This window comes from Mustela lutreola, chromosome 10 (genome assembly GCF_030435805.1).
Source record: "Mustela lutreola isolate mMusLut2 chromosome 10, mMusLut2.pri, whole genome shotgun sequence".
Taxonomy (NCBI): Eukaryota; Metazoa; Chordata; class Mammalia; order Carnivora; family Mustelidae; genus Mustela; species Mustela lutreola.
Window position 1 is genome coordinate 97077318 of NC_081299.1, and position 24117 is coordinate 97101434.

Below are 24117 nucleotides of genomic sequence, written 5' to 3' on the forward strand. Positions count from 1 at the left end.
GTCATTGACATATAATGTTAGTCTCAGGTGCACAACATATTGATTTGAAATTTGTATACATTGTGAAATTATCACCACAATAAGTCTAGTTAATATCTATCACTACACATAATTATAGAATTTTTATATGTGTGATGAGAACTTTAAGATTTACTCTTTTAGCAACTTTCAAATACACGATACATTATTATTAACTATAGTCACCGTGCTGTACCTTACATTCACGTGACTGCTTTTATGACTGGAATTTTGTACCTTTTGACCCTCTTCATCCATTTTGCCCACCTCTTTTCTCCTTTGCCTCTGGCAACCACCAATCTGTTCTGTGTCTATGAATTCAATTTGTTTCACTGTTTAAATTTGACATATAAGTGAGATTAAATGATTTTCATCTTTTTCTGATTTATTTTTCTTAGCACAATGCCCTCAAGGTCCATCCATGTTGTAACAAATGGCAAGATTTCCTTTTTTTTTTTTTTTAAGTGGCTGCATAATGTTCTTTTGTGTTTATATACCACATTCCCTTCATCCATTCATCTACTGGTGGACACTTAATGTTGCTTTCATGTCTTGAAAATATGTATTTCTTTCTTTCTTTTTTAAAAGATTTTACTTATTTTAGAGAGAGAGATCATGAGGTGGGGGGAGGAACAGAGGGAGAGGGACAAGCAGACTCTGTGCTGATGTGGGGCTTGATCTCACGACACTGAGATCATGACCTCAGCTGAAATCAAGAGTCAGGTACTTAACCCACTGAACACCCCAGGCACCCTAAAAATATGTATTTCTTATATCACAGTATCACAGACCCAAACTAGAAACAACCTACTTGTCCCGTCAGTGGATGAATGGATTGTAAAAAGTAGTGTAGCTATGTATGGGATAGACCACTATTCAGGAAAACAAGGGAATGATCCAGTGAGACATGCAACAGTGTAAATAAATCTCATAATTATTATATTGAATGAAAGATGCTGGACTCTGAAGACTTTTATACTGTTAGGACTCCATTTATATAAAATTCTAAATACTTCTAACTAATTTACAGTGACTGAGAACAGCAGATCATTGCTTGCCTAGGGACTGAAAAGCAGTGTGAGAAAACTTTTGGGGGTGAAAGAAATGCTCGGTTTCTTGATTGTGGCAGTAGTTTCATAGTTACATACATCTTTCAAAACTCTCTGAATCGTACACTTGAAATAGATGCAATTTATAATGTATGTATGACTGTATTGTGTGTATCATGACATATTGTATGTCTAGCTTTCTCTCATCTGCCACATTCCAGTTGGTCAGTATATCCTGTTGGCTATACTTTCAGAAAGCGTCCAGAATTCAATGACCTTTTGCTATTCCAGTGCTACTCCTCTAGTCCAAGCTATTAGATGATTGTTTTAGACATTCGAGTGGTCTTGAGATGCTATGCCTGCCTTCTGTACAGCAGTAACTAGAGTGAGTCATCATGTTGAAACCTAGGTCTGCTCACATCACTCTCTTGCTCAGTACCTTGTATGATATCATTTTATTTAGAGTAAGTCCATCTTACTGGAGTTCTTACAGTGGCCTTATAGGAACTTACAAGATCTGGCTTCCTGATACCTCTCTGACCTCATCTCCTGCTTTTCTCCACTTCCTGCATTCCACCTGTATTACCTTCCTTGCCTTGCCTTGAGCATTCCAGACAACCTTTACTTTAGGGACTTTGACCTTGCCTTCACTGTAATGTTTTTCTCCAGGCATATATGTGGGTATTCCCTGACTACTATATGTAAATCACTACCAGCTGCCAATCCCACTCCCTATTTCTAGTCTCTGCTTTATTTTTCTCCACAGCACTTATTACCACCTTACATACTATGCTTCACTTACCGCTGATTTTTTTTTTTTTTTTGGTCTCTTTTCCCTGCCTAGGGTGTAGTCTTGTTGAGGGCTGGGAATATTGTACCTCCTCCCACCCCAGCTGTTTTCACATAGTAGGCACTCCACATATGTTTGTGGAATGAATAAAATGCTTTCACTCATACTACATACAAATCAAGTTCACAGTGAATCTCATTGAGTAGATGAAAAGTGGATGATGTGCTTCTGAAGCAAGTTACTGTAAAGTTTCTGTTCTTTGCATTTTCCAGTAGGTATTCTTCATCTTAAATATGGAATTTTAAAGAGTTGTTCAATTAGGAATTAATTTGATATATAGTATTTTCTGTTTCCTTGTTTGTAAAAGGAGGTAGGTAGACTGATCCCTAAAATCCCTTTTTGTTTTCAAAGTCAGTGACCCTTTTAACCTGAATCCTTGTGGTTTGGGGCTGCTGAGAAACTACCTTTTAGTCTCTCTATAAATTGAGAGTAGTGCCTTTATTTCCTTCAGTCTTTATTCCTTTTTAAAAAAATGCCTGTAGCTCTGTTTGGCGAGGAAGAGGTGAATACTAGGAGAAGTGTGGCAATTCAGGGGACCAGAGCTTATCTCAGCAGCTGGGCTGGGAGGGGGAAAAAAAACATTTCAAATGACTAAGAATGGCCAAGATGTAATCAGAATAGGAATCTGGACATATTTTCTTTTGTCTACCGATTGAGGAATTTAATGGAGGTTATGCCCCAGAATTTAGTTTCAAATTATGAATGTAAGTCAGGAGAGAAAGTAGAATTTGATACATTTTATAGAGAGCAAGGGCTTTGTCCTGTATATAGGTGGATTAAAAAAAATTTTTTTTTTTGGATTTAAAAATTTTTTTAAAGGCATAAAAAAGGAAAGATCACCAGAAGATCACAGCTCTTATTCCTTTGGGCCCTATTAAAAAAAAAAAAAAAAAAAGGTTTACTTGAAATAATGCTCTTACAGAAAAGTGAGGAGTAATACAAAAGATAGAGTAAATTTATTTTCATGATCTAGAATGCAGTTCTTTTTTTTCCCCCTTGCTTGTAGCAAGAATTACTATCAAACTCTACTCACTAGGCCAGAGGTCCTTGTGTAAGCCCAAGACTTGCCCCTCCCAAGACTTGCACATTACCTATACTTGTGAGTTTTTAGCCACCATGGCTAAAAATGCAGTTCTTTTTATAGTCTTTAATTTCAAAGTAGTATTGATCATTGGGTTACAGATGTTTTAAGTTTCAGCTACCCTTGCTTTTAGGATGAACTAGTTTTATATGCTCCTGTCAGTTCTTGTTTCACTGACTTGGGGAAGCATAAAACGCTGCCATCAGTGATGGATTTTGGTTCATGCATCCATCACTTTTTAGGAATATGCTCCCTAGGGTATTGTTTTACATTGCTTTTCCATCAAAACTTCAAAAGAAGAGATGTCTTGAATATTTTTAGTACCATAGTATTGTTTTCTTGAAATACCTAGATATTTGTAACCGCTAAGATGCTGAGCATGAAAACAATGACAGTGTCACTGAGTCACGGTCAGTAGAGCACATGCTGTAGGTGGTTTTTCTGATAGGGCAGATGTTTGTGAGCTGATTCATCCAAAGACTTTCCAAGCCCCGGTGTGCTTCTTAAGTTGTGTTTGCTACAGGTTGGCTTGGTCATGTGCATTCATGAGTTGGGGAGGAGAAAGAGCCCAACCAACCTCTAAAATGTTCTGAGGCATATTTTTTCTTTTCAATGGAACTAAACCAGTATGAATGTTGAGAGAGATGAAAATTTGGCAGCTTTTCATTTGCTTGATATTTATAAACAGGCTTTTCTTCAGGGAAAGGAATTTGGAGGAGGGCAGAAATGTTATTCTCTTATGTATCTGCAATTTCCTATTTGACCCACACAGATTTAACATTCTAATGCTGATGGGCAGTCCATTTGAGATCTGAGACTATAGGACAATAATGGATCAATATACAAACATTTCCATACCTTATACAGTGAAGAAAATGGAGGAAGTATGGGTGTGGAGAGAATGTGCTGACCTCTACACTTCACATCTTGTCCTCAGCAAGGAGTTTATGGTAACTTTCATGGATTCCCTTTTGTTGTTTAAATGGCCAATATTTACTGAGTACCTATTAAGTGCTAGCCCCTGTTCTTGGTGGGGGAATGGAATGGTGAACAAGATATTTTCTACTCTTTTTTAAAGGAAGATTTTATTTATTTGTTTATGTATTTATGTATGTATTTTAGAAAGAGCATGTTTGAGTCAGGGAGGGCAGACAGAGGGGAAGGGAAAGCAGGAGAGAGAATCTCCAGCAGTCTTCTCACTGAGTGTGGAGCCTGACGAGGGGCTGTATCTCACAACCCTGAGATCATGACCTGAGCCAAAACCAAGAATCGGATGCTGTACTAACTGAGCCACCCAGGCGCCCCAGATGGTTTCTACTCTTAAGAATGGATTGTGTAGAAAAAAAGAAAAAAAAAAAAGATTGTGTGTATGTGTGGTGGGGTAGATAGATAATAAACATTACATAAATAAGATAATCTTAATTACCAGTACAATAATGTTGATAAATATGGGGAAGATAAAACAGGTTTTGGTAGATTGCAAAGGTCATGGGGTATGGTGAGAGCTGTTTAGCTGAAGTCAAAGAAAGCTGCATTGAAGAAGTGACTTTTGGATTGGGACCTGAAGGGTGAAGATGAGGAAAAACCATGAGAGGCCATGTATAAGAACATTCCCAGCAGAAAAAACTACAAGGTGATAATAAACCTGGTATGTTCAAGGACAGTGAGCCAAGGGGGAAGAGGAATAAGAGATAATAAGCTTGGAGAAATAGCCAGGGACCAGGTCCCATGGAGATTAGTAAGCCATAGGAAGGAGTTTGGATTTTTAAACACGTGACAGAAGACATTTGTAGGGTTTTTCAAAGTGAGATATATAATTCCATGTGGAAGACGGACAAGAGGACAGCAGAAATGGAAGGAGGAAAATCAGGTAGGACACTGTTGCTGATGTGGGGGGAAGATGGTGGTGGCTTAGATCACCACGGTTGCAGTGGAGAATCAAGCACTGAAGCCAGTAGAAATTGGCAGAGAGACGAATAGTATGAAGGAAGGAGTCAGGAATGACCCTAATTTTTTGCTGTCAGTAATTAAGGGCATAATGTTGCTATTTGCCGAACTGGGCAAGTCTTGAGGTTGGATGTGGAGATGTAGGTTGAGAACATCTTCTCCATTTGGGCCACATTAGCCTTCAGTATACCAAGGAAAACAGTCATCATCATTTACCATCTGAATCCATTGTACCCTTCTTACTTTCAATTTTATATTTTTAAGTTATTTTACAGATAATGTACAGAATTACATATACAGGAATAATGAAAACAGCTTTATTAGAAATGTTAATAAGAATTTAAACATAGCAAACTCAACTTTAAAAGATTTTATTTTATTTATTTTTTTATTTGACAGAGATCACAAGTAGGCAGAGAGGCAGGCAGAGAGCGAGAGGGTTCAGTAGGCTCCCTGCTGAGCAGACAGCCTGATGTAGGGCTCGATCCCAGGACCCTGAGATCATGACCTAAGTCAAAGGCAGAGGCTTAACCCACTGAGCCACCCAGGCACCCTGCAAACTCAACTTTAAAAAAATACTTTTTTCCCCTCATCAGCTTTATTTATTTATTTATTTATTCATTCATTCATTTATTTATTTATTTTTAAAGATTTTATTTATTTATTTGAGGGAGAATGAGAGAGAGAGAGCATGAGAGAGGAGAAGGTCAGAGGGAGAAGCAGAGTCCCCAAGGAGCTGGGAGCCCGATGCGGGACTTGATCCTGGAAATCTGAGATCATGACCTGAGCCGAAGGCAGTTGCTCAACCAACTGAGATACCCAGGCGCCCCCCCACCCCACCCCATCAGTTTTAGGTTCATAGTAAAACTGAGCAGAAAGTACAGAGCTAACGCAATATGGCCCCTGCCCCCACTCATGCACAGCCTCCTCCATTATCAACATTTGCCACCAGATTGGCACATTTGTTACAACTAATGAATGCACATTGGCATATTATCACTTGAAGTTCATAGTTCCCCTTAGGGTTCACTTTTGGTGTTGTATATACTGTGGGTTTGGACAAAGGTACAAAGACATGCATCCACCATTATAATATCATACAGAGTATTTTCACTGCCCTAAAAATACTCAGTGCTGTTCCTGTTCATTCTTCTCTCCCCCATAACCCCTGGAAACCACTAATCTTTTTACCATCTCTATACTTTTGCCTTTTCCAGAATGATGAAAAGACAAGCCACAAAGTGGGAGAAATAATTTGCATCATAAAAGCCCATTAACCAGAACGTCATATAGTTGCGATCATACACTATATAGCCTTTTCAGATTAGCTTCTTTCATTTAGAAATATGCATTGGAGGTTCTTACGTATCTTTTTATGGCTTGAAAGCTCATTTATTTTTAGTGTTGAATAATATTCCATTATCTGGATGTGCCATAGTTGATTGATTCACCTACTGAAGGACATCTTGGTTGCTTCCAAGTTTGGGCAATTATGAATAAAGTGGCTCTGAACACTTACATGGGTAACCTGCCTGCTTAGACCAGTTTGTGTGGGTATAAGTTTTTAACTTCTTTAGGTAAATATCAAGAAGCAAGGTTGCTGGATGGTATGGTAAGAATATATTTAATTTTGTTAAGAAATCTCCAGACTCTCTTCCAAAGTCACTGTGCCATGCCGCATTCCCACCATGAGTGAATAAGAATTCCTGTTGATCCACACCCTCACCAGCATTTCTCGGTGGCAGTGTTCTGGATTTGAGCCATTCTATAGGTGTGTAGTGGTATCTCATTGTTTTCATTTGGGCCTCTCTGGTGACTTGTGATGTAGAGTGTCTTTATGCTTATTTGCCCATCTCTGTATCTTCCTTGGTGAGATAGCTGTTAAGGTCTGTGGCTTATTTTGTAATGGAGTTGTTGTTTGTTGTTGTTGAGCTTTAAAAGTTTTTTGTGTAGTTTGGTTAATGGGCTTTTATCACATAAGTCTTTTGTAAATATTTTCTCCCAGTCTGTGGCTTGTCTGCTCATCATTTTGACAGTGTCTTTCACAGAACAGAACTTTTTAATTTTAATGAAGTCAGGTCTTCAGTTTAATCAATCCTTTTGTGGATTGGGCTTTTGAAGTCTTAGCTAAAAAGTCTTCACCAAACCTAAGATCCATCTAGATATTTTTCCCTGTGTTATCTTCTAGAAGTTTTATAGTTTGACACTTTTATTTAGGTCTGTGATTCATTTTTTTTAAAGAATCTAAGATCTGTGTCTAGATTAATGTTTTTCATGTTGATGTCCATTTATTCCAGCACTGTCAAAGAAGTTAAAGAAATTTGTTAAACTTGTTTGTTAAAGAAGACTGTCTTTTCTTCATTGTGTTGACTTTGCCCTTTTGTCAGGGATCAGTTGATTATATTTATGTAGGACTATTTCCCGGCCCTCTATTCTGTTTCACTGATAAGTTTGTCTTTTCTTTCACCAGTACCACGCGGATTTAATTACTGGAGCTTTGAAAGTCTTAAAATTGATTAGTTTGTTCTCGTCTTTCAATATTATGTCAGCTATTCTGAGTTTTTTGTCTCTTCATATAAACTTTATTTATATATTTATTTATTTAAAATCAGAACGCTTGTTGTGTGACCAATCATTGAAATCCTTAAAATGAACTGCCTGCTGCATTAATTGCCCTCTTGGGCTGAGGTGGTGTTCTTTCACGGACTCCATGCCTGAATCTGCACAATACAATTCTTAGGTGCCTCATCTGACAGGTTCCAGTGGAATTTCGGTTTTTAGCCTTGGCACTCCAGTTATACTTTCTCTTGCACTTGGCAGGATAGCCACATTTACCACAGGCTGACTTCCAAAGGTGGTAGACCATAGAGCCACGGCAGCAGCACCTGTGAATCTTACTGCGACACTGTCCATATGATGATGACCCCTTCATTATCTTGTTTCCAATAACAAGACCAGAGAGTCCATATAAATTTTTAGCATCAGTTTGCTGATAGCCACAAAATAGCTTGCTGGGAGTCAAAGTCATTTATATTTTGTTTCCTGGTTGTGAAGTCATATAGATATTCAAAATGATGGGGCGCCTGGGTGGCTCAGTGGATTAGAGCCTCTGCTTTTGGCTCAGGTCATGGTCCCAGGGTCCTGGGATCCAGCCCCGGATCAGGCTCTCTGCTCAGTGGGAAGCCTGCGTCCTCCTCTTTCTGCCTGCTTGTGATCTCTGTCTGTCAAATAAATAAAAAATTATAAAAAAAAAAAGAGACAAAAACGAGAAAAGTCCTTACATATAATTAACTCATCAATTGCCATTGATAAACCTGGAACATATACATTGAATATATACTAATTTCAGATTTCAAATACATTTCTAATAGGCTTTGGCTTATCATTACTTATCGTTCTTGTGTTTTCATTGTCAAAGCAATACTTTGGAAAATTTTGATGGCTGATTTTTTTTTTTTTAAAGATTTTTAAAATTTATTTTACAGAGATCACAAGTAGGCAGAGAGAGAGAGGAAGGAAAGCAGGCTGCCTGCTGAGAAGGGATCCCAATGCGGGGCTCCATCACAGGACCCTGGAACCATGACTTGAGCCGAAGGCAGAGGCTTTAACCCACTGAGCCACCCAGGCATCCACTGGCTGATGATTTTGTTTGGGAAAAAAAAGGATGACCATTATCAGTTGAAAAGCATTTTTGTTTTTTAAATTAATAAATTTACAATTAGAATGATCTATTCAATGAGGTTTTCATTTCTATGTCACCAGTTTCCTTCTTTTCCGTACACCTTTGTATAAATATCTGCCTACAGCATTTATACATCTGTGAGCTTTATAATGTAAAGTTTGCTGTACAAACATTATAAAAGATGAAAGAATATTGCCACTTACTCTTTTAGGTAAGTGAGATAGTCCAGATTCTTGTAACATAGTACATGATAAAGTCCTTATGGAATTAGCTATGAATCCTGTATTTCCTTTTTGTCCTTAAAAATATATTGTAAACTCACTCCTTCTTAGATTTGAGAAGATTCATCTAGAATTATTGCCACTTACAAATTCATTATCTGAAATTTTACCATGACCTGCCTGTTCACACTCAGCATCTAATAATTGTGAAACATTTTTCTCCATTGATCTCTTTGCCATTATGGGTGGATAATGAAATATTCTGAATTCTCAGCTGTGTCCACTGTGTCCACTCAGCTATGTCAAATTCCCAGCTATGTCCAAAATGAATACAAGGATGGTTTGTCCAGACTTCATTTTGAAAGACGAGGCAGGGGGCATCTGGGTGGCTCAGTGGGTAAGTGGCTGACTTCAGCTCAGGTCATGATCCCAGGGTCCTGCGATGGAGTCCCACGTCAGTCTCCTTGCTCAGCAGGGAGACTGCTTCTTTCTCTTCCTGATGCTCCCCCTGTTTGTTGTGCTCTCTGTCTTTTTCTGTCTCTGACAAATAAATGAAAGATGAGGCAATACTTTTTGGGTAACGCAATAAGAAAGCTGAAGGATGGTACAGTAGTGCATCCTCCTTCTAGGCAGTTCCATTATTCTTCCATTATCTTATTATTTAATTTTTAAAGTATAGTTGGAAATAACTGGTGAGTAATGATGAAATAATTGCCAGGATGATGAACTAGAAAAGATTTCAAGATTATAGGAAAAACACTGAGGTCCCATAATATATCTTGGATTTATAAAAGGGTCCAATGTAATTATATGGTAATTGCAAGGAAAAAATGACTTTATTATTTTTTTAAATAAATTTTCTTTTTGTTCTTTGGAGGACCTCTAGGAAAAAATAGTCATGAAATTTCAATCCTTATAAACAGAACTGCTCAAAAAAGAAATTAAGAAATAAAATTTGGATCCAGTAGAGCCTGATGGTATTACCAAGGGTTAAGTGTGAAATGTGTATTAGATGTCCTGGTGGTGATGTGGATTAATGATTGTCTCTGTGAGGCTGGAGCTCTGGGGAGAGCCAGACTAGAGATTTCATCTGAGAATCAGCAACACATTTTTGGTATTTAAAGGCTTGAGTCTAGATGGGGTCACCTGGGAAGGGATTATAAATTGAAAAGAGGAAAGAGCCAGGAATAGACCCATGGCATACTAGACTTTTCAAAAGTTTAATGAAGGAAAAGAAGTTTCTGAGAAGGTGTAGTCAGTGAGATAGGACCCTGTGATATTTAGAGAAGAGTGTTTTAAGGACAAAGTAATCAGTTGGGCCAAAGAATGCTAAGAAATAATTTTTAAAAAATGAGCTCAGAGAAGTTTAACCATTGACTGCAAAAAGAAAAAAAAAAAGAAAAGACATCATTGACGACCTTGAGAAGAGCTATTTCATTGACATGGTTGGGCCAAAAGCACATTCATAGTGGATTCAAGTGAGAAAGTAGAGATAAAAAGTAAAGACAGCTTTGTCAGTAGATTTTGTTGTGAAGAGAAAGCAGAGAAATGGTAGGTAATTGGTGGAAGTTTCTTTTAATCCACATTAGGGAATTGAGAGGAGTGGGTAGAGTACCTAGAATTGGGAGTGTGAGCCCGGAAGATGTTGGTACCTTCTCATAAGGTTTTATATTAATATTCTCTAGGAAGGAATAGAATAGTCCGGACTGCTCAGTTTCTCCCTCCCTCCCTTCTCTCTTTTCCTTTTTTGATGTTAAAAAACTCTTTAAAAATTATTTAAATAATTTTTTGTGTGTTAGAGACAAAACACTGAGCACTGGCTTGACTTGTCTGATTTTCAAGAGGGGAAAAAATTAAATCTTAAGCAAATCCCAGTTTTCTGGTATATATTTAATACTTTAAGTGAAATATACTGGTAGCAAGATTTTCTTATCATTTGGGGCTTGTATGAACTATAATAATTAATTACTGTCTAAATGATAAGATGAAATGAAATAGCATTTAATTTAGACTACTCTAAAATTTCATTTTATCTATTGTTTTCTTATATGAACATTGCATAGGATTATGAAGAACAAAGATTCTGAAAATGTATTTTATGTTTTGAGTTATAAATAATTAAAATTGGAGGGGCGCCTGGGTGGCTCAGTGGGTTAAGCCGCTGCCTTCAGCTCAGGTCATGATCTCAGGGTCCTGGGATTGAGTCCCGCATCGGGCTCTCTGCTTAGCAGGGAGCCTGCTTCTCTCTCTCTCTCTCTCTCTCTCTGCCTGCCTCTCCATCTACTGTCAAATAAATAAATAAAATCTTTTTTAAAAAATTAAAATAATTAATTAATTAATTAATTAATTAAAATTGGGGAAAAGTCTTAAAAACCTTTACTGTAGAAACTAGTTTATTAAATATCTAGTTAATGGGCCATTGTGAAGCAGTCAGAATTTAAAATACTATTTTGGATACTGTTTTGTTTCCTTAAAAAATAGTATTTCTCTAGAGTGTGTAAGGGTTATATCCAGTGAAGTTGGCTCTGATCTTGTCCCAAGTTTTCTTATCTGCCTTTGGCATATGATTTTCAGAAAATGTTCAGTTTTGATACGTAGTTGTGCCAACTTCATTATTTATGATTTACAGGAATCAAAACATCTTCTTTACAACTTTTCATCTTTATTCTTTATTTTACTTATTTTGTGTTAAAATCTTAAGCCTTTGTGTTAGATGTGATAGCTCAATATTGTAAGCCTACTTAGACAATAAGACTTTCTGGAACAATTCTAAGTGAGATTCCGGGAACTTAGTGGCAGTTAAATAATACAGATGCCTTGGCTTTTTAAATTTTCATGGTTGGCTTTCACTAAATGAGATTGTTGGATGTAGAAATTATTTAGCATCATTCTCAAAAATCCCTTCAGACTAACTTCCAAACCTAGTTTCTAAAATTCTCCAAAAAAGCAAGATCTCAAAATTTTGTAAAATTGACCATTTAAAAAATTCTTCGGTGTTAATGATAAGATGATTAGTTAAACTTATTTGGGGTGTAATGTTTGCCAAAGTATTATTTTACATGTTCCTGCTCATAAATTTTGTATTTTAATGTTTATTTAGCTTCTTTGGTTCTCTCCCTTTTCCTCTCATTTCAACACAAGAGTTCTTTCTTCAATTTCACTGCAAATTTTGAGAGGTTTCCTCAAACAAATTTTGAGCATCCTGTAGCATTATATCATGGGTTGTAAAACACTTTATTTTTGGTCCCTGCCCAAGACCTGGCCAGTTGCATGTCTTCAGTAATCTTGATGTATTTGAAGTTTTGCTAATAAACCCTTTGAAGCTTGTAGGGCTTTTCTCCTTTTTTTTTTTTTTTTTTTTTTTTTTTTTTTTTTTGGTACCTTTTACCTGTAGTATTGTCTCCTAACCTCTCTAGCAAATTCCTGCTTATTCCCTACATTTCTGCTGACAGTTCACCTCTCTCAATGGGTTTTTTCTGGTGCTACTTTTTAAATATTCCTGCTACACTTTGCAGATACTTTTGCTGTAGAAATTATTTAAATATAGTTGTTGCAGATTTGTCTTCTCCCTAGACCTGCAGTGTCCACTAGAGTAGTTCCTAGCCATAAGTGGCTAGTGAGCACTTAAAATGGGGCTACTTCAACTGAAGAACTGAATTTTTTAACTTTACTTACTATAAATTAAATGTGAATAGCCACCTGAGGCTAGTAGCTCCTTGGTTAGACAGCATAGTTCATAGCCTTTGTAGTAGTGTGCTTATAGAATGAATATGGAAAGATGTGGGTAAAGAAATGTGTCCTTAAGTGTAAAATACACTCTGAATTTTGAAGACAATACAAAAAAAAAAAAAAAAAGGAATGCCATTAATAATTTTAAATATATTTAAATGGTACAATTTTAATAGATTAAATAAAATACATTATTTAAAATAATTTCACCTGTTTCACTTTTCTTTTTCTTAAAATAGCCACCAGAAAATTTAGAATTCTACATTTGATGCACATTTGGGGCTCACATATTTCTCTTGGACAGTGGTGCTCTGACAATGATCTCCTTTTTAGGCAAAGACCTTGTCTTTTCATTTTATCACAACTATTATGGCACCTGCTATATAGTAGGTGCCCAATAACCAGCTGTTGAATGAATGAAATAAGTTGTTTCTAGAAATTGTAATCAGAAGCCTTTTGAAGAATTGAAACTTCAGATTAAATTAAAGGACTTTGCCAGTCTTTAGGTGTGTGTCTATTTCATAGTATATTTTGATACATGATACATAAATAAACTCACAAATCTGCACATTGAAGGAAGAAGCACAATCTAGAAAGACAATAGTCTTAGCACTTTTCCAGAGCACTTTCTATAATGATTTCATTATAATCATCAAAACAGCGTCTATGGCTCATCAGGGAGGCAGGTTTTACTAATAATCTCCATTTACAAGAAACTGAGGCAGAGAAATTAAATAACCTGCCCTAAAACACAAAAATATTAACTGGCAAGCCCATGACTTGAATTCAGGCAGTCTGGCTTCATAGTTTGTATTTTTAACCAGTATGCTAAGATGTCTGAAGTAGGTAATTTTGGTCACCCATGATTAATTACTTTAAAGGTATGAAAGGATTTGTTTGAGTGAATCTTGGAGACACTTAGACTTGGAGGACCTTTGGTGTTTGGATTCCTTTGCTCTCCTGGAATGAAAGAAATTTACTTAGAACTTGCAGTCTGCTTTTAATTACTTTAAGATTTATTAAAGTTCAGCAGTTAAAATCTGATTCTGTCTATTTAGTGAGCTCTACATTTGTGTTTTTAGTGACAGGTTTTTTTTGGGGGGCTTACTTTCTTTATATAGGGTATAAGTAAAAATTGTCATTCGGCTTCTGGGAAAACAGGAAAATGAATGGTTGCTTATATACTGGTCCCAGGAATCAACTTCCTTCTTGTATGAATAAGGAAAATATCTTCTCAGTGACGAGACCTGTAATACTTTACTTTTGGGGGAAAGTGAAAAGGCAAGGATGTAAGTTTATTTCTCCTCAGCTTTCTATTAACATTTCCCACTGAAGGTTTTATTTCATATCTAATTGAAAATCCAGTATGCTATTATACTGAATAAATCTTATCAAATGAATAGTCATGAAGCAGCAGGGTATAATATTCAAGGGAAAAGATACATTCCTTTTCATTTTTAACGTGCTGCCACAAATTCCCATATATGCTGTTTTTTCCCCTGTTCACATTATTCTTTTCAGTAGTGACATATCTTTTGAGGATTCATGCATTCGTAAGGGCATTCTGGAAAATTTAGCTTGAAAAATATGTTGAAGGAGTCATATAGATTCTACATAGTGAAAATGAATTTACTTGCAGGCATCATCATTTTGCAGGCAAATTGGTTTTTTCTTTTGCTTGTATGTGTCTCTGTTGGTGGGTGGGCACTTGGGTTGGCAGTTCTGCTTCATGCTGCCACCAAGGGACCTTGAGATCTTTTGTCTTGTCCCATTGTCCTCTAAGGAAGGTGTTGCTCTTGCCAGCAGAGATGAATCTGGATCACCGCCACCACAGTCGCATTCTGGTCTGTGTGACGAGGGCAAAACCAGGTAGAGAGCAAGCAGCTTTTAAAAAATACACAACCTGGGAATTACATACCACATTTCATCCTCCTATCCCATTGGCTAGAACCTAGTCACATGGATACATCTAGCTGCTCAGGAGGCCCAGAAATGTAAGGTTTTTTTTTGTTTTGTTTTGTTTTTAAATTTTATTTCTTTGAGAGAGAGCAGGAGGGAGTGCTCACCGGCTGGGGGAGTGGCAGAGGGAGAGGGAGAAACAGACCCCCTTGCCGGACAGGGAGACTGACTTGAGGCTCAGCCCCAGGACTCTAGGATCATGACCTGAGCCACCAGGCGCCCTAGGTGTTATATGTAAAGAGAAAGATGAGCTTGGAAGATTATTAGTCTTTCCCCTGTGAATAATTCTCATTTATTCTGCATCTATTGTATTTTAACATTATGCTTAAGTGCTTTATCTGTTTTCTCATTGGGTCCTCTGGCTGGGATGCAGAGAGTTTTTTTTTAACGGCTCAGTTTAGGTCATCCAGAAGTAGAAGAGCTAGAATTTGAACTCAGGGTCTGTTGGACTCCCAGAGATTGCGGTGTTCCCACCACATGCCTGAGAGCTTAATTAATTAGAAGAAGGGGTCAAGATTTTTGACTCAAGCAACTGGAAAGATAGTGCTGTCATTAACAAAAACAAAAAAGTTGGACAATGTTGAGTGAGATGATCAAGGATTTGCATCAAGGTATTTTAAACTTAAGATACTTGTTTAATCCAAGTGAAAATGTGGTATAGGTAGTTGTATTTGTGAATTTTGAGTTTAGGATAAATGGTTTGGCTAAAGACATTAATTTGGTAGCTTCTAGTTTATAAATGGCATTTAAAATAAGAGAATAAGTGTAGATAAAGAGAATAGGTCAAAGACTGGAGTAGTCCATCATTAAAAGATCTGGGAGATGAAGAAGAATTAGAAAAGACTGCTTTCATGGATGAGCTTTTATTCCTGTCCTCAATTTTCTCAGTGTGTTTCTGTCTCTCACACACAGAAGGAGAATGTCCTACTCTGTGCTGCTTTTGAATCCACCAATAGCAAATTGGTGATTCTTTTATCATCCTAAGAATCATAGATGGTGTCTTTGAAGTGGGAAGTATAGCCCCAAGTATCTGGGCCAACAAAGCCAAGGAACGAGAGACTCGATTCCCAGTATGCTACTTTTTAACCAAATGGGAATCTGAAGGCAAACTCTTTTTTTTTTTTTTTTTAATTTTTTTATTTATTTGACAGAGATCACAAGTAGGCAGAGAGGCAGGCAGAGAGAGTGACAGGGAAGCAGGCTCCCTACTGAGCAGAGAGCCCGATGCGGGGCTCGATCCCAGGACCCTGAGATCATGACCTGAGCCGAAGGCAGCGGCGTAATCCACTGAGCCACCCAGGCGCCCCTGAAGGCAAACTCTTAATCTGTTGATACCTGGTTTGGTGTTTTCACTACTCCTGTATTACTTCGGTAATACTACACATCTCTTTTCTTTTCTGGCAAGTAGTCTTTCTAATTTCTTGCTTGTTTTTGTTTTGGTTTTAATTTTCCAAGTCTCCTGAAGCAACTTTCTAGTTAGTAATGAGTATTACTTTCTAGAATGTGCATCTCAGCAAAGAATACATAAAGATTTAGAGATACTTTTTAGAAGAGTTCTACTTACTTTATCCCCCAAAGCGTATAAGCCTTGTGAGTTGTTAGGTCTGCCTTTGTAGTTCACAATATGAATCTGTTCCCATATATCTGAATTGTTCAGGTAGAAGTATTTTTCTAGAATAGTGAACACCACACATTGAAAGAAACAAATGGCTGAGATTCATAACAGTTTCATAACAGTTAAGTTCAGTTTTAGATTTTTGAAAAGGAGAAGTAAGCTTCTATCTTGATCTCTAATTCTTTAACTTCAGACAGCTAGAGCTGGTAGCATGCATTTTGTTGCTGTGATTGGCAAATTCCTCAGTCTTACATATAACCCAAATCTCTCATTCCTAATTTCTTTCCCAGATCAAGTCTGGCATTTTTTGTAGAATCCCATCAATCACCGTACAATAAATTTAATTCTTTATTTATATTTAGTTTTGAGCTGTTCCTGTAGCAAAGCACCACCAGTTTAGTGGCTTAAGCTACAAACATTTATTATCTTTCAGTTTGAGTATTCAGAAGTCCAGCACGGGTCCCACTAGACCAAAATCAAGGTGTCGCAGGGCTGCCTTCCCTTTGGAGACTCTAGCAGGAAACCTACTTCCTTGCTTATTACTCAGGTGTTGGCAGAATTCAGTTGCTTTTGGGACTGAGACCCCGTTTTCTTGGTGGGTGTCAACTGAGAACTGTTCTTAGCTTCCAGAGTCCTAAGTGCCCCCCCCACCTCATCCCTCCATGTCTCTTGGCTTATGGCCCCTTCTTTCATGTTCAAAGGCAGGGATAGCAGGTTGAGTCATCCTCAGGCTCTGAAATTCTCCTCCTCCTTCAGTCTCATTTCTTTCAGACTAGCAAGTTAAATTCCTTTTACAGACTGGTGATTAGTATGGGCCCATGGGGATTTTCAAGGGTAATCTCAACATCTCAAGGTTCATACTCTAATCACATTTGCAAAATCCCTTTTGTCATGTGTAAAGTAGCATATTCCCAAGTTAATAGAGGTGGATAGCCTAGGGTGGGGACATCTTTAGGAGTGCATTCTGCCTCTTATAGCATTTCTCATGTTTATATATGTCTAAATAGAATATAAAGTGCATAAAATTTCTATATTCTGTAAGTAGAATATAACGTATATAAAGTATAACCAGTATATAAAGGGGCTCTCAAGCAGAGTCCCTTGTTTGGCTTTAGCAATAAAAAATAATTTTGGCAAACTCTCATTCCTTTGTCTTCCCTCATCCCTTTTAATATGATTGTAATCCCAGGGAATTTAGTTTAGAATTTGAGAAGAGATAAAATTAATCTCTATGACTAAAACTTTAGTATAACTAGTTTTATCTAAGTCACAATATTCCAACTCTATTTAATTGTGATGCTCAGGAGACAAGAGAGAAAAGCTTTAATATTGATGGTGACAGTGATGGTGATTACAATTACGATGTTGAACCTTTGAGGGGTTCAGTTTCCTTTTCATAAACATGAAAGTTCTCTTGTCTTTTGAAAATTCTCTTCTAATTGTTGATGTCTGAGAGTTTCGTGTTTAATTCAGATTGTTCAACCCATTTTTTAACTGTACCTGGGGATCTTACTCTGACTTGAATCTTGTGATTTATATGGAAAAGGAAATGTGTTTATGAAGTGACAGCATGGTTATATATTTCTTTTTTCAGTTGCTTTGTCAATATCAGAAATAAGAATGTCTAGTACACTTATACTTTTTCTGCCTTTTAAAAGATTATTAGAAAACTTAAAGGTGCCTCATATTTTAACATGTGAATGCCATTTTAGTACAAAAGCAAGCAGGTACTGATATTTACATATGAGATCTGTCCTTAGGTAACTGACTTCTGATGCTATTTCTTCTTAGCGATGTTTGATAAATTCAGTTCTGGTACTAAATAGCAGTGCCAGTGCCTCAAATCTCTGTTATTTGAAGGATATCTAAGCGATCTAAAGGCCTGGAATGAATACTGTTGGGGGTGGGGTGGGACTCGAACATATATGTTTTTCTCTACCTTTTTATTTTGAAAAATAACAAGCCTCAGCATAGTTGCAAGAAGAGTACAACAAACACTTGTGTAACCCTTCACCCATATTCACTGATAGCATGTGCGTAAATGTAGCAAAATATTAACTAACATGCGTAAGTGTGTGTGTATATTGTGTGTATCTGTATAGGTATAAGTACAGATTCTTTTCTCCCTGAATTATTTGACAGTTGATTGCAGACATTTCACTTAGAAATATTTTAGCAAGTATCCCACTCGGGAAATTTAACAGTGATACAATACTATTATGTATTATGTAGTTCATATTCAGATTTCCACACTTTTCAGATTCTGAAATAGAAAATGATTTTGAAAGGGCATTTATTACTTTGAAAATAGGAAAATCACTTTGAAAAGAATTTTAAATATTTATCACGTGAACACCATGGCAAATTCTAAATGAATGCCCTGGAGTACGGTTCAAAGCCACAGAGAATTCAAGCTGTGAATGTTCAAATACAGTTTTAGGCATCAAAACTATCAGCAAATGATGTGAAGTCCTAAGCTTTGTGTACTCTTCGTTTTTTTTATAATTTACATACTTTTTTTTGTGGACATAAGAACATGGAGACTCCAAAGTCTTGAGATGGGAATGGAGTAGAAGGTTTCTTGTCAAGTTCTCTTTGAACTCTAAAATTCTATGGTTTCAATAATTTAACAGATATTAACTATCTATTAAATATGTAACATTTGCTGGGTGCTCTAGGAAATATGGAGATAATCTTTGATCTCTAAGAATTCAAAGGGAGAAAGAAATTGTAACAAAGCAATGAATGAAAGTAAAGTGTATGTGAAGAACAGTAAGATATATATATTAACAAAATACAATGAAAATTCAGAAATAGAAGAAAGTGGGCTGGGTGAGAGAGAATAGGTGGGCTTTACTGGGTTGTAAATATTTGTTAACAGAAATCCTGGTTTCTATTGTAGTTTTCCTGTTTATGTAAAAATTTTAACTGGAATTAACTGCATGAAGCATCAGGCAAGTATAACTCACGTAGGTTAACTGAACAAAAATAGAAGCTCCTATAAGTGATACAGTGCAAATACGAATAAGCATTACAATTTTTAATGAAAAGAATATATTAAACTAAATTTAAGTGTAGAGAAGTGGAAATTAAAAAGAAAAATATCTGTAGCCATCCCATTGAAATCTAATACCTGCCGATATGTCACTTGATTATCTTTCCATTATCTCTTCTGTCTTGTCTGTATATTTATTTACATTGATCTTGCCAAATGTAAATTATAGTTTTAAATTATAAAATAATCAGTTTTCATTTTATTTATTTTTTAAAGATTTATTTATTTATATGAGAGCAAGAGAGAGGGAGGTGCGGGGCAGAGGGAAAGAATCTCAAGCAGATTCCCTGCTGAGCACGGGCTTAGGGCTTGATCCCAAGACTCTGAGATCATGACCTGAGCTGAAATGAAGAGTCAGACTCTTAACCAATTGAGCCACCCAAGCGCCCAGTTTTTTTTCATTTTAGTATCACATTTTGGTAAACACCATTTTAAAAAAGGAATATAACAGGGGCGCCTGGGTGGCTTAGTGGATTAAGCGGCTGCTTTCAGCTCAGGTCATGATCCCAGAGTCCTGGGATCAAGCCCTGCATCAGGCTCAGGCTCTCCACTGAGCAGGGAGCCTGCATCCGCCTGTCCCTCTGCCCACCGCTCTGCTACTTGTGATCTTTATCTCTCTGTTGAATAAATAATAAAAATCTTTAAAAAAAAAAAAAGGAATATAACATTGAGTGCATCTCTCCTGATTTTTAAAAACCATCCCCTTTGCCAAACGAAGAATTCAGTCTTTGTAAAGAGGAAACAATTGCAGAAGTGGTGAATTGCTGATGAGAGAACAGACCCATCTCCTCGAAAGGATCCACCTTCATTTTTCACCCTGACAGTTCAACACACCAAATGTTTCATTGTCATTTCTTTTGCTAATTTGTGGCTAACATTTTTAACAGACCATTGCTGAATTATTTAAACCTTCCATGGGATTGAGTCTAGAAAATTCAATGCTTTGTTGACTATTGGGAAGGAGTGTTCTGTATATAGTTTTGCTTTTATAAAATACCTTATTAAAAGGGGGGAAAGGTGGGGTGTCTGGGTGGCTCAGTCGGTTAAGCGGCTGCCTTCAGCTCAGGTCATGATCCTGGGGTCCTGGGATTGAGCCCCACACTGGGCTCCCTGCTGCTCCCCTTGCTTGTGCTCTCTGTTAAATAAATAAAATCTTAAAAAAAAAAGTTTAAAATGGGGGAAAGGCATAAGAAGCAAGTGAAAAAGAAATGTGATTGGCACACTGGGAAAATTAAAAGATTTTTATGACAACTAGTAAAAATCTAGAAAAATTAAAATTTTGTGTAGTATTTAATTAGTAATGCAGACATAGACTACTGAACAGAAAATGGTCTTTCTCTGGCACCCCATAATTCCTCTAGATCCCCTTCCAGGGGGCAGTTACTGTTATTCTGTTCTAGTGTCTCTTTACAGGCTGTTTGGTGCGTATATGTTCACACATTCACATATGAACATATTATTCAACTTAATACAGTAGCTATCTCATACCCATTCGGATGGCTACTATTTAAAAAAAGGAAGAAAGGAAAGAACCAGTGTTGGGGAGGATGTGGAGAAATTGGAACCTTAGTGCACTGTTCATGGAAATGTGAAATAGTGCAGCAGCTATTGAAATCAGTGATGGCAGGTAGTTCATAAAAAATTAAACATAGAAATACAACATCCAGGGACACCTGGGTGGCTCATTCGGTTAAGCATCCGATTCTTGGTTTCTGCTCTGGTCATGATCTCCGGGTTGTGATATCTGAGCCCTGAGTCTGGCTCTGCGCTAGGAGTCTGTTTGGGATTCTTACGCTCCTTCTCTTTCTCTGCCCCTCCCCTTGTGCATGCATGCTCCCTCTCCCTCTCTCTCTCAAACAAATAAAATCTTAAATTTTTTACACCTTTTTTTTTTTAAAAATATATAACACCCTTAGAGTTCCTTTCATGATTCTCAAATATCTGTCTCCAGGTTCAACTTTCTTGAACCCCCTGCTTGCCATCTCTGCCTGGTTGTTTCATAGGCATCTCACCATCACATGTCTAAAACGGGACTCGTGGTTACTATTTTTCTACCCAACCTGTTCCTTGCCATGTATTTTCCTCTACAGTAAATGGCAGCTCCATTTGTTGAGTTATTCAGGCCCAAGCTCTTGGAGTTGTCTTCAGCTTCTGTCTTTTTTGCACATTTCATATCTAACACTAGCAAATTCTGCAGGTTCTAACTTCAGAATATCTCACATCTGGCAGCTTCCACCACCTCCACCTACCCTAGTCAAACTGACTTTCCTTTCTGCTGGAGTTGTACTTCTGCTGGCCTCCTGATGATTTTCTCTGTGTCCACTCTTGCCTCTTTAAAGGTCCTTCCCACAGAGATTTTATTTTTTTTTTTTTAGATTTTAAAACTCTTTCTTTTAAAAACATTAACCAATTGTTGCACTTCCCTGTTCAGAATTCTTCGATGAACACTCACAGCACTTTGGATAAAGTAACACAGTTCCCACCATGGCTTACAAATCCCTACCGGGTCTGGCTTGGCTACCTTGCTGACCATAGCTTCTGCCACTGTCTCCCATGTTTTCTCAGTTCCAGCATTAGTTTCCCTGGACATTACCAAGAACAGTCTAGCCTTAGGCCCCCCCCCCCCTTGATTACCCTCCCCTGAAACACCCCTAGATATCCACACAACTATCCATAAAATGCTTCCCTCCATTCATCCGGATACCAACTCAGATGTCATCTTTTCAGATCTTACTTGGCTACCTTATCTACCCAGTTAGTATGTTCTATCCCGTCATGCGTATTTCCTTAACTTGCTCTGTTTTAATTCATAGCGTTCATCTCCCTGACATCATGATTTATATTAGTTTGTTTTAGTCCATTTCCCCTAGTAGGCTTTGTGTCTGTTCACTACCTGGAGCAGTGAATGGCTTGTGAACAATAGTGCCTGGCTTGTGAAAAGTGGAGTGTAATATTAAAAATGACAACAACGACGACAACAAACCGCAGCTCTGGTAGATTGCTTGGGTTCAAACGCCATTTCCACTACTGTGATCTTGAGCAGGTTGCTGAACTTTTGGGTGCCTCAGTGTTCTCGTCTGTGAACTGGTGATAACAGTCTCTGTCTCTAGGACTGTTCTACATAAAAAGAATTAATCGAAGTTGAAGTGCTAGTTCCTGTCACATAGTGAATGTATAAGTTATCTGTTGCAGCATGATATATTACCCCACAATAAAGTGGCTAAGACAACAATAAGCATTTTTATCTCATAATGTTTCTGAAGCTGAAGAATTCAGGAGTGGCTTGCTGCTCATCTCTCACAAAGTAACACTCAAGATGGAGGCCAGGCCTGCAGTCATGTGAAGGCTTTATTGGGGTTGGGGTCATGCATTCACGATGGCTCAGTTACGCTCATGGCCAGCAAACTGATGCCAGTTTATGGTTGGCAGGAGGCCTCAGCTCTTCACCACGGGGCTCTCTTCATAGGGCTGTTGAATATTCCTCTGGCTTTCCCCAGAGCAAGTGATGCCAGAGAGAGCAAGGTAGACTAAGTCACAATGTCTGTGGTGAGTTAGCTTTAGAAACTACAGACCGTAGAATATTCCAGTGGTCACACAGACCAACCCAACTGAAGTAGGGTTGGGACACTTCACAAGGTGAATACAAGGAGGCAGTAATCACTGGAGGCCATTTTGGAGTGTGGTGGCCTTAATAAGTGATATATAAGTTTTACTATTATTATAGTAGATAAAATATTTGCACAGAAGCATAAAGATCCAATTCATTTTGCTGATGTTGTTGTATGGTATGTTGCTCATCCTGTAGTTTTCAGCTTCTCTGCATCTTAATATTTAAGGTGCTCTTTTGTTAGTTGCATATACTTCTGGTTTTGATCCAGTAAAATAATCTTTCTTTTAATTGAATATTTAATCAACTTGCATTTACTATAATAACATTTTGGTTTGAATCTTTGTTACTTTTTACTTGTTCTACCTGGCCTACGCTGTTTAGTCTCCTTTCCTTCCTGCTTTTGAATTTTTTTTTTTAACCTTTCATTTTATCCTATTAACTTGTTAGTTGTATCTTTTTTTTACTATTCTTTTAGTGATTTCCTAGAGGTTAAAACTTGCTTATTTTTTTTTAAAAACTTGGTCTGATCATCACTTCCTGACAAAGTGAGGACTTTGGAACACTTCAACTCCCATTTATTACCCTTCTGCCTTTGGGCTGCTCTTACAGTGAATTTCAATTCTCTGTGTATTTTAAACTCAGGACATGATTTTTGTTGTTTTATATAATCATTGAGATTTACTGACATTTTCACACCTTTCAAAGATAATGCACTGTTATGTGTTATCGCTTCTGTCTGGGATTATTCTTTGTTTGCTAGAAGAACTCCTTTCATTATTACTCCCTGTACTGCAATTCTGCTGATGGTAAATTCCCTTGATTTGTATTTGTTTAGAAATGTCTTTATTCCACCTCCATTTTTTAAGAGTATTTTATAGAATTTAGGTAGGGTGTTATTTTTTTCCTAGCTCTTAAAATATTTTATCCAATTTTCTTCTGACTTATATTTTCCACTGAGAAGTGGGAGTTGCTCTTTTGAAGGTACCACTCTGCTGCATTTCAGAGTTTCTCCTCCTCATTTTAGCAGTTTGTACTCTGATGTGCTAAGTATGGTTTCTGTTGTGTTGATTGTCCTTCTTTTTTTCCCCCTCGGGTAGCAAATGAACAGTTTAATTTTATACTATATTGATTGACTGGTATATAGTTATGTATATATGCACATGGTTTTTTTTATTATTAACGTATGATGTATTATTTGCTTCAGGGGTACAGGTCTGTGAATCATCAGTCTTACACATTGCACAGCACTCACCGTAGCACATACCCTCCCCAGTGTCCATTAACCAGCCACCCTGTCCTTC

The 24117-nt window shown here is 37.3% G+C and overlaps 2 protein-coding genes across 4 annotated transcripts in view; one reads left to right on the top strand and one right to left on the bottom strand.

Moving 5' to 3' along the window:
- The window catches only part of MAGI3 (membrane associated guanylate kinase, WW and PDZ domain containing 3), a 229693-nt gene that overhangs the window by 71293 nt on the left and 134283 nt on the right, over positions 1–24117 (top strand). The window lies entirely within an intron of this gene.
- Positions 7590–7973, bottom strand: LOC131809848 (large ribosomal subunit protein eL37-like). The gene has a single exon (XM_059137264.1). The coding sequence runs from the start codon at positions 7971–7973 to the stop codon at positions 7590–7592; it is 384 nt and encodes a 127-aa protein (XP_058993247.1).